The sequence below is a fragment of the Siphateles boraxobius genome, unplaced genomic scaffold (assembly GCF_051911475.1).
Source record: "Siphateles boraxobius isolate OS27281-9 unplaced genomic scaffold, OSU_SipBor_1 130, whole genome shotgun sequence".
Taxonomy (NCBI): domain Eukaryota; kingdom Metazoa; phylum Chordata; class Actinopteri; order Cypriniformes; family Leuciscidae; genus Siphateles; species Siphateles boraxobius.
The window spans coordinates 39,332,970-39,344,442 of NW_027508734.1; the positions used below are offsets into that span (position 1 = coordinate 39,332,970).

Consider the following 11,473-nt stretch of genomic DNA (forward strand, 5'->3'; position numbering starts at 1 on the left):
AATGTGCTGTGAGAGCTGGCAAAATATGTCTTTATGGGCAATTTAATAAATGCAAAGATTTACAGTTGCCTCATTGCAATAAAAACTGGATATGGTATCTCTATTTATAAAAGACAGGGCAATGTCTAACAATCAAAAATGCATCATTTCTCACACAGTACATAGTACTTACAAACAGATGAAAACCAGTATAAAATGTTTTCTCACCATATCATTCTTAATCGTCAGTCAATAAGAGACAATAAGCACTTTCTATTATTGAAATAATACTTTAAAAAGGAAAAGAAATATGAAATGTAACAAAAAAAATTCTGAAGCAATAAAATGAAAGAAAATCACACTCTATTTTTTGGAGAAAAAAAATCATCAGTGCAAATAAAAGCAACAGCAGAGTATTCAAACCTACACAGTATCCACTATTTTTTTTTACCGGTAGTATTTAAAGATACTTTTTATTTGGCATACTGTGTATTATTATTATTATTATTATTATTTTGATCTATTTTGAGAGCTTTATTTAAAACTCAGGCTCTGGCAATGTTAGCCATTTCTCTCCATCAGCTTCATCTGTGTTACATTAAATACTCTTTCTCATGCTCATCCAGACAGGTAGCTGTAATGTCCTCTGTTTTATCATTCAGGGTCGTAACACTCATCAGTGCCACTATCTCCTGCTCTTTCTCTGACAGTGGCAGTGTTTCTGTTTTACTGTAGTCTTTGTTGTGCTCCTCAGTCGTGATGTTTGTGCTCTGTCTCGGTCCATACCACCTAAGTAAGGAGTTACATTGAGTAAACTAAAGCCAGGCTTCAATGTCTGATAATTGTAAAGAATTTACTGAAGAAGAAAAAAATCTTAGAAGTAAACTTACTTGTCTTTAGTGGCAATAGCAACAAGTATGCATATAATGGCTCCAATAACCACACAGAATGCAAATATTATCAACCAAGCTGTAGAGGAGAGAAACATTATTCTATTATGTCAGTTGAATAAAAAGTGAAGAAACTGATAGCATCTGCAGTGCTTTCACATCAACTTACTAGATGGTCCATCCGCTTGTCTGGCTTGTTTTGGATGAAGGATTCGAACTCGACCTGCATTGAAGATACATTTGTAATGAGACATGATAACTCAAAATATTATGTATTACAAAATTGACCAACATATATAAGCATCTAAGTTATGTACCACTTGATGATATTAAACATTAATGTCAATTAAAATGTAGCTTATTTATGTAACTATAATCAATGGCCAAACTATATGTGCAAAGATGGATCTAAATCCGTTGGAAGCCTGTTTCCAGGTAAAAAAAAAAATGGGTAACACTTTATTTGTGATGATCCCTTCTGAACATTCTGTTTACTTTAAGTGACTTTGTAACTACATGTCAACTAACTCTCATTAGAGTATTAGTGGACTGGTCCCCAACAGACATTCGACTGCCTATAAGTAACTTTGCAAGTATATGTCAACCTAACAGTCTACTAATATTCAACATGTAGGACATGTGGGTGATTGATTGATCTGTGGATTGATTGATTGATTGATTGATTGATTGATTGATTGATTGATTGATTGATTGATTGATTGATTGTTACTCTGAGGCAGAAACATGTTGGCTGAAAATATAAGAGGGCTATGTGGTGGGGATTTTGTGGGGACATTTACCTCCAGAACTGGTGTTCAAGTTTGAAGCCACTTTTGGAACCCCAACTGTATCTTGTGTGGATTTTGTGGTAATCGACCTTACTGTGAATTGACTAGGCTCAGGTGATGCTGATCCACTCCCCTCTGTATCAGGGAAAAAAACACTGGGGGCAACAGAGGATGAGCTCTTCTCAAAACTAGGCTTGTTTGCAGGGCCTTTAGTGTCCAAGGTAGGAACAGTAGAAGGTTTTATGTCCACATCAGGAAGAACTGTTCTGGGGACCTCCATGTCATCCAAAGGGGAAGTTTCTCTTTTTACTCTTCCCATTATCTCCTCCAAATCTACTAGAAAGCCCTCAGTCTTGACCTCCTTAAGAATGTCTTCATGTGGCTCTTCATCTTTGCAAGAAATCACATAAAATATTACTGCCAAAAAGCTTAAATATTTAAGTGATACATCAGTGTTTTGCATTGCTGTGCTTACACCAAAAACAAAATAAAAGATCGGAAGGTCAAGTTTTAATGTTAAACTACGCAGATACTTTGCTATGTTAGTACAGAGTGAATGGTCAAACAGCAAACAATAATGAACACGTATTTACATCCTAAGTATTCAAATCAAATCAGCAACTTTTTTGCTCCTCCTTCATTGCGGTACTACAGGTGCGTAAAAATGTCTGACGTCACAGAGATATGACTAATGTTCTGGATTAGGCGTGGTTGGATTATGAACAATGAAGTGTATGTCTGCTGCATGTCTTGCTTCTTCACAATACACACCCCTAAACTCAAAAGGTAAAGCTAATACACTAATTCTAAGCAATTTAAATCAAAATGTCTTCAATAAAGTACCGTGTGTCAAAATGTAAATCGAGGCAATGCATGGAATAAGAAATGGAACTTACTTTCTGTGGCCGTGATTCCATTGGTTCCTGAGTTACTTTTAACAGTATCTTCACAGTTTAATGAATCTTTGAGAGAAGGAAAATTAAAAGTCAACAAGATATATATTTTTATATTGTTTCTCAAGACACTCTATTCTCTTTACACTCACCTGATGGGTTAAAACAGTAAACATCAGAAAGATATTCTGCTGGTTTAGGGTGGAAGGTGACCTCCGTGGAACTGGATTCACAGTTTGGAGCATTAACGTGTGGGAGGAACGTGACATTTTGACCATAAATCCAGCCGTATCTAAACAAAGGTGTGGGGTTCATTAAAAAAAATTAAGTACTGCCATTAGGCAAAATCAAAAGAAGTGCGTTTATGTCTGAACATGTTATTTAGCTCTAGGCTAAGGCTATTGTTCTCAAAATGTTTTCTTTACCTGCATGTTCTCAAGCCTTTTTGGTAAGCTTCAATGATCTGTTCCTGTGTTGCCAGTTTGTAATCTAAACTCTGACACAATTCGACAGCCTTTTGGAAAGTCAGAGAGTAACAGCTGGTCCCCTCAACATGGAGAACACCAGCAAAGCTGCATCTGCCACTATGACCTGTCGAAAGAGAGACTAATGTAAATATTCAAAGGCAGAAATCTTAATTTATGTATTAATTGTTTTCCATGTATAATCACACTAATGACTAGCTTGTAAATGAGGGCCAAATGTAGGCTTTGTGTGTGATGGATGAGCAATTTAGCATTAGGTATCATTAGATGAATCTCTTAATGATTCATTGCATGTGCAGACATGAGCACATCTGTAACATCAAGACCATTTGTAAGCCTTCGACTTTGTAAAAGGACCTTTCGTTTTTGTTTCAAAATAGCATGTTTAGACCAGCAAGTGATTTTAAAGAAATTAACTACTGGAACAACTGATATAGGCCTATAGTGTGCAGAAGAGGGAATAAGTAGACACCAGGTATACTACTTGATGGTCCGAGATTGCTGTATGATCTTATAGGATTGCCAAAATCGCAGTCTGTAGCAGACAAGATCATTACAAATCACACTGGATCTAATAAATTGGGTACGACATGTATGTAGACTGTACGCTGATGACACATATTAAATCATAGGCTACGACGCAAGTTAGTATAGAAGTATAAAACGTCATCAGCATGCACTAGTGGTAAACAAATTGAGCACGATGAATTGTGCACTTTGGCAATTGTGGTTTTTATGTGCGCTGAAATAAAAGAGGAAGCGAGAGAGGAGAATATGTGGTTATGGCTAGGGAAAAGAGGCCAATTTTGTAAATGGAGCTTGAGGTAAGTAGTTTTAAGTTTTAGCGGCATGTCGCATTGATCAATACTCCATTTCATGTTGCATTTTTATTGGCTGGTCAGTAGACGTAGTTTGTAGCAGTAAACACTGTGAGACGATCACTGTCAGAAATGTATCGCAGGCTATCTTTGGTTGCAAGACCTTGACAACAGATGTCTCTGGACCTCACTGTACTACTTAGGACCAACGTTTAGGAGTCACGACCACAGAAATCACAACGATTGGTCATCTTTCGTCTGGGACAGCCCAAAATCATACAATGTGTACCGGGCATAAAAGAGGAGGAGATTAATAAACTCCTGAGTAAAGGAGATTATATTATTATATTGTATTATATGTAAAATAAACTTAACATGCCAGGGGCTGTATTACAGAAACATCATAACTCTGGAATCCTATTTTATCTTTAACCATAGCGGTATCAGTTGAAACATGTCAGATCTTAATTTCATTCCAAAGATATGAAGTTTCTGTAATACAACCCAAGACCTTTGTCCTGAACCATATCGCAAAATCTGAAATGTATCTACAAAGAATTTCGTCAATGCACTAAAATCGTAAATATATCTTTATCTTGCCTGTATACGTCTTGACCAAGACTATGCCAGAGGCACCTCTGAGATCAATAAGTAACACATTCGCCATCACTCACCCTGAACCGGGGCTGCCTGAAGTAGAGCTGGTGATCCAGTAGCTAGTACCACAAGTAACAAAGTCCACATGGTCCGTGCTGTGTCATGTGCTAGGTGAAGGGAAGTATACCTGTTTGTTGGCCCTGAACTGGTTTGGTTCTTTCAACACTTTGATTCTCCTTTGTAATTTTCTGAACCCTCTAGAAATGTGTCTCACCTCTTTTATATGCTCAGACTAAAGTAGGCTACTTGATGAGCAATGATGGGTGGTGCTATAAAGAACACACCCTCACTATTGTCTCTCACATTTCCTCTCTCTCTCTCTCTCGCTCTGCATCTGTGCAGCCAGCATTAACATACCAGACACCTTGAAACTCATGGAGTTTCATTGAGATCAATTGGTTTGTAAGTACATGTGTAGGCACTATTTTGTACTGCACTATTTGCAGTTTCTATGGTCTAAATAAATGTTCAAATTGTGTCTTCATTCATGTATATTTAAAAAACACCAACAAGTAATTACTGTAATACATTTCTGTAACTGCATCTATAATTACACAGTTGACCCTACATCTAATCCTGACCCTAACACAAACCTGTCCCTAACCTTACCTGTATTCCACATCAGCAGCAAGTGTTTTACAACATGAACAACATGATTTAAAATGTAATTACATAAAGGCATCTATATAAATTGGGACTAACTTAAATGCATGTCTGGAAGAATGTGTTGTGTTCTTCTTCTTCTCAAAATGAAAAGGCTGAGCAGTGGGAGTAAGAAGCTAGTTTGGCCTCATGTATTATGATGAGTCACTGCAAACATTACAGTGTGTGGCTGACTCAGGTGTGTGAAAAATCACCTCGCCCCATGTGTGCTGATACACGTTCACTTCCTGCTTCAAGTGTGTAAGAAAGTAAAAGGTGGCTCATAGGAGGTTATCACCAGCCAGACCTGCGGTTTTGGTTTTTCATGTTGGAACTTGTTGATCTTAAATGGAATTTAAGAACTACTATATATTTTTACAATATTTCCTTGACATTTTATCAATGAAGTTAATATGAATCAGCATGCGTTCTAAAGAAATTCTAAAGAAACTGGTGACAAAAAGGAGATAAAATATTTTTTTGTAATTCCAGGAAATGGAATAAATTGATTTTCTGTAACTGATTGATCATTTGAGAAGACAATGAGCTGCATAATTTTGCAAGTGGCCAATATCAAAATGACTGTGCCTAATAACTTGTGTGACAGATGGGGATCAATAGAGTTCAGTTTGTACAGTCATGTACAAAATCAGTCCTTTTCCTAGTATATTATTATACTATATTGTTATTCTAAACAAAATGGTCTTGAACGTGGAGCTAACATATAAACAGACAGTTCATTCTTTCTGATAATCTTTAAAAGCCCCCTATTTCATTATTATTCTACAGGTATTTACATTAGACAAATATGGACACAGACACACACACACACACACGTTTGTACAGCTATCTTTGTGGGAACATTTAACCCCTTTCCCAATCTCTAGCCCCTTACTCTAGCCTTGACCATTACAACTAAGTGCCTAACCCTAACCTTTACCCTAAAGCTAATGACCGTATCCCTAAAACCAGATCTTGACCCTCAAACAGGCATTTAAAGGGGTATCAGACAGTGAGGACCGATGTACTGAAGAAACATACCTATCAGATTCTGCTAATATATTTGCATTGAAGGGTTAGGTATGGATGGGTAGCTATGTGGACGTTGACAAAAAGCTTCAAACCACATGAATATGATACTGGTAGCATAATCTGGTCGGTATGCTATAGGCTATATAGCATTTTTCACTATTGATTTGTGCTACCTAGCTATCTGTTTTGATAGTCGGTAGCACAATCTGAGAGGGTAACACAAATCGGTTTAATGTCCTCACTTTACTCACTCCGATGGTCTAAAACTCAAACTGGTCATCATAAAGATAGTTGTAAACATATATAAGGACCACTTCTCATGTTACACAGAAAATTCAGCACTAGCCTATGGTACCTAGAAAATGCCATCCATCTATTTTAGCATCTGAGCAAACAAAATTCCTGCTTTGAAATGTAAATATAGGCTACAACTTTTTGAAAATTATAGACATTTATTTGCACACCCACAAGTTTATCTAATCCACCCCACACCCACACGCACACACAAAAAATAATGTAAAAAAATATTGCGTTGGAATATTGTTTTTAACCATAACTAAACACATTTTCATGCTAATATGAAGACGGATCACACCAAAACTACATGCAATAGGCTAAGACATTCCTACAACTGTAGATAGATACTGTAAAGTGCAGCCCTATGCAATGCTCATAACCTATACTTTAATTGTACTCTGTGGTACTTGAATACTAGACGGTGTTTCATAATTACTATGGTTTCAGATTGTCCGATAAAATAACTAAATTAAAATAACTGTGTTTTTAGACATTTACCGACGTCCCTGATTGGGAGTCTTTTATCTTTTAAAGTTCCGCACTTCCGTCTTCCGCTGTTGCGCAATAGTTTGATCACGCTGTTTTGGGCTTGCGCCTTAAACTAACAGAAATGTCGTAAATATCTTGAACTTATCAGAATTATCTTATACAGTCTTCTTTCAGTGTTTTAAGAATGTCGGCGGAAGTGAACACTGCACACGCGGAGAGCAACGGGAAGAAGATAGGGGTAAACTATAAATAATGTTCTTGTTCTTGTCAATATTATAGCATACTCGATATTGTTTACACCTCTTAACGAGACGACATATTATCGTTTAAGGATCAGGAACATCCTCGTGTTCTCATCCCAGAGCTGTGCAGACTATTCTATGAGTTGGGCTGGGTGACAGGAACCGGGGGAGGAATAAGCCTTCGGCATGGGTTAGTCAAGGCATCTTACAGCAACAGCAATAATAAAATACACGGTGTTCCGCAATATTCACTTGATATTTGGGTCAGACAGTGACGTAATACAAATGTCTACAGTAAAGAATGGGAAGGTATTAAAAATCTTAGAAACGGACTCCTTATATTCACGTATTATAGACTATACACGTTTTTGCCTTATATTTAATGACGAATAAACATGATTTGCGGTGTAAAATTATAACGTTTATTATCTTATTGACCTCGACACAGCCTTGGGGGTCTGCAGGGTCTCTATGAAATAATTTCCTGTTTTGTTTTGTTTCCCCCTTGTATGAATATTAGTTGGACCACATGACTTTGATTTGGCAGACAAAAGTTTTTTTTTCCTCCAAAATAAACAATCATAAAATATTATGCCAAACTGTCTAATAGTTTTTATTTTCAAAATGTCATTATTTAAATTTCTACATTATAATATCAGTGTGGTTGTATCACTGTGATGTTTTGGACTTAATGTCTGCCAAAAATATTAAAATTAATTGTAATTAATAAATTAACTCATGTACTCATGTAATTAATTATATATGGAATTCATTACACAGCATAAACTAATTATTTCTTCTCCCAGTGAGCACATTTATATAGCTCCCTCAGGTGTTCAGAAGGAGAGAATACAAGTAAGGCTTTTTTTATTCATGAGTCATATGCACCACACATCAGTAGCGTGTTGATGTGTATAAAGAAATAACGCAAGAAACTATAATTCCACTCCTGTGTTTGTAGCCTGAGGACTTGTTTGTGTGTGACATTGATGAGAAGGACATCAGTTGTCCACCTCCACAGAAGAAGCTAAAAAAAAGTCAATGCACACCCCTCTTCATGAACGCCTACATTATGAGAGGTACGTGTCCACACACAGTGTTTTGTTCCAGTTCTGTACTGTATTTGCAATGCATTGTCATTTTCTTTCACAGGAGCTCAGGCAGTTATCCATACACACTCAAAGTCTGCTGTCATGGCAACTCTCATGTTTCCTGGGAAGGAATTCTGCATCACACATCAAGAGATGATCAAGGGGATTCGAAAAGGAAACTCCAACACAAACTACAGGTTGTACATCCTGCCAAGATGCTTCACTAGTCACTGATCCCACTCATGCCATTTTTACATGAGTAAAATGTAAGGTGTTCTTGTCAAATAATACTAAATCTCAGAAAAAGAACAGTTGTGATGTTAAGATATTAATAGGTGTGAACATCTAATATCCTGCTTTTACTTTGCTGTTTGTATGTGTTTTGGCCCCAGGTATGATGAATCTCTAGTTGTTCCAATTATTGAGAACACCCCAGAGGAGAAAGACTTGAAAGAGCGCATGGCCCGAGCCATGGACATGTACCCCGATTCCTGCGCTGTTCTCGTCCGCAGACACGGAGTCTACGTCTGGGGAGAGACCTGGGAAAAAGCAAAGACAATGTAAGCTACGAAATGAAATGCACACCTAATTTTGTGTATGTATACAATATTTATTTATCTTTTAAAACTGTATTATTTTTCAGGTGTGAATGTTATGACTACTTATTTGACATAGCTGTTCAGATGAAACAGTGTGGCCTGGACCCTTCTGCTCTTCCCACTGAAGATAAAGGCATTGTTTAACACATTTGACTTTGTACAATTAACCACTGTTACCATCATTCGACAAATCCTCATTGCAAATCGCACTGTTTTGAAAATGTACAGTTCAGCATTTGCCATGTAAGATTTATTTTACAAAGAAAGTTAAATGTCAATTACCTGCAAACAGAATGAAATGTAAGAATGCAGATTAGAATGGCTAACATTCTGAAGCTAATGAGTGTCATTCTTTTTGTTTGGGTATTTTGATGCTTAGTAACAATGGCCTCATAATGTCATAATTAACATTAATCTTGACAGCTGTTTGTATAATGATATACATTGATAGCTAGTTATAAATACACAGTAAAAACATGTAATTGTGTTTTTTTATTCTTGTATTATTTTACACTGGATACCACGGAAGAGGATTAGGACCAAGCAATAATAAAATAAAATAAAAACATCTCGAGATTAAAGTCATTATAATGTGAAATTAAACTCGTTAAATTTCGAGAGAAAAAACTCAAAATACAATCTTGAGAATAAACTCATCACATTTCGAGAATAAAGTCGTTGTGTTTCGAGAAAAAACTTGTTAAATTTCGAGAAAAAAAACTCGAAATACAATCTTGAGAATTGGTTGTATTTCTGTATTGGTTGTATTTAAGAATTCTAAAGGTTGTATTTCCACTTTTTTCTCGAAATTTAACGAGTTTAATTTCGCATTATAATGACTTTAATCTCGAGATGGTTTTATTTTTTTATTATTGCTTGGCCCTAATCCTCTTCCGTAGGGTCCACTCAAATGCTTATGCTTTTATGTTTATATACACTTACCATTCAACGTTTGGGGTAAGATTTTTTAAGTAGGTTTTTTAAATAAGTTTTTCATTAAGGCTGCATTTATTTGATTAGAAATACAGTTATATTGTAAAACATTATTACAATTTAAAGTAACGGTGGCCCATTTTGATACATTTTAGAATGTAGTGTATTTCTGTAATGGAAAAGCTGAATTTTCAGCATCATGACTCCAGTCTTCATTGTCACATGATCCTTCAGAAATCATTCTAATATGCTGATATCCTGCTCAAAATGATGAAAGCAGTTGTGCCGCTTAATATTTTTGTGGAAACTGTGATACATTAATTTCAGAATTCTTAAATGAATAGAAAGTTCAAAAGAATACCATTTTTAAAAACAATGTAATATATAAATAAAAACAAATTACATACACCTTTTTGTCACAATTTAATGCATCCTTGTTAGTGCTGTCAGATCGATAAATTGCATCTAACAAATGTTTTTGTTAATATAATATGTGTATATTATATTTATACATTAAATATTTATATATATATATATATATATATATATATATAGAAATGTGTGTGTGGGTGTGTGTGTGTGTAGAGTGTACACACACACAGAAATAGAATTTGTATACACACACATATAATGAAAATAAAAACTTTTATGTTAGATGTGATTTATCATGATTAATCGATTTGACAGCACTAATCCATACTAAACACAGAAGTTTGAACAGTAATGTGTGTAGGCTATACATACAGGTATATGGTCTGTATAAACCATAGCATTATGTCTGTTGGGTAATATTGCCAGGAGATGGCAGTGTTGTCTCTGGCCTTTTTGTACTTTGCAAGAATTCTTGTGGAAGTGCCCTTTGTAACTTCAAACATGTTTGTATTTAGCTGTTTTTAGTACGTCTGCATTTAACAGCTTGAGTGTCAGTGAAATATGAAAACAAGTGTGTTGTACCAGAGTCAGGACTCAGAGAAAGACTCTATCAAATGCTGTTTAAGGGAATCCATGTAGCCATTTTTTTTTGCTGCCATCCATTTTATACTGCTTCTGCCTGCCCATCCATTTGAATGAACATTATTCTCAAAGGCCCTGTAATTTGCAAGCTACCCGCACCTGCTGGAAGCAAACAGGGCTGGTCTGAACTGAGCTTGGGTGATTCAAACCCCCTCAGTGGCTGGTTTTATCATTCCTCCATATGCTGCAGCAGTTCATCTCTGAGGGAATGCCTCTTGTTGTAGAGCAGGTTTCATCAGTCATATACTGTATGAGCTTATTCAGTGCAATCAAAATATGATCAAATCTGATGCACCCTTCTTTCAAAACTGCTGCAGACCATCACTGGCACGGATCTAAATGCAACTGATGCGGTGAAAGAATATCCATAATCTTTAGTGATCCCAAAAATACAGTATGACAATCTTATTTCATTGCAGTGTCCTGTAAAATTGACACTAGGTCATTAAAGATATATAATAAACTGATAATACAGTTTAAGCAATTAGACCCTATTATTTGTAGAATCTAAATGTGTATGTGATTGTGTACTACAAACCTTCTATATGAATAAAGTGTGTTCCCTATCGATATGGTTCATTCGTATTGCATCACTATGGGGAAAAAAAAAATTTTCTCCGATTG

General features: G+C 35.9%; 2 protein-coding genes across 2 annotated transcripts; one reads left to right on the plus strand and one right to left on the minus strand.

Annotated features, from left to right (window-relative positions):
* Positions 1-26: 26 nt before the first annotated feature.
* cd44a (CD44 molecule (IN blood group) a) lies at positions 27-5,270 on the minus strand. Its single transcript, XM_077229382.1, has 8 exons — positions 4,528-5,270; positions 2,976-3,141; positions 2,703-2,842; positions 2,554-2,619; positions 1,670-2,047; positions 1,039-1,092; positions 870-948; positions 27-768 (listed from the first exon to the last, which is right to left on the minus strand). Exons 1-8 carry the CDS (start codon positions 4,595-4,597, stop codon positions 573-575), a joined length of 1,149 nt encoding a protein of 382 aa, XP_077085497.1. The 5' UTR covers positions 4,598-5,270; the 3' UTR covers positions 27-572.
* A 1,757-nt stretch (positions 5,271-7,027) lies between these two features.
* apip (APAF1 interacting protein) lies at positions 7,028-10,243 on the plus strand. Its single transcript, XM_077229384.1, has 7 exons — positions 7,028-7,208; positions 7,302-7,402; positions 8,019-8,067; positions 8,174-8,291; positions 8,365-8,500; positions 8,696-8,863; positions 8,947-10,243. Exons 1-7 carry the CDS (start codon positions 7,155-7,157, stop codon positions 9,044-9,046), a joined length of 726 nt encoding a protein of 241 aa, XP_077085499.1. The 5' UTR covers positions 7,028-7,154; the 3' UTR covers positions 9,047-10,243.
* Positions 10,244-11,473: the final 1,230 nt, after the last annotated feature.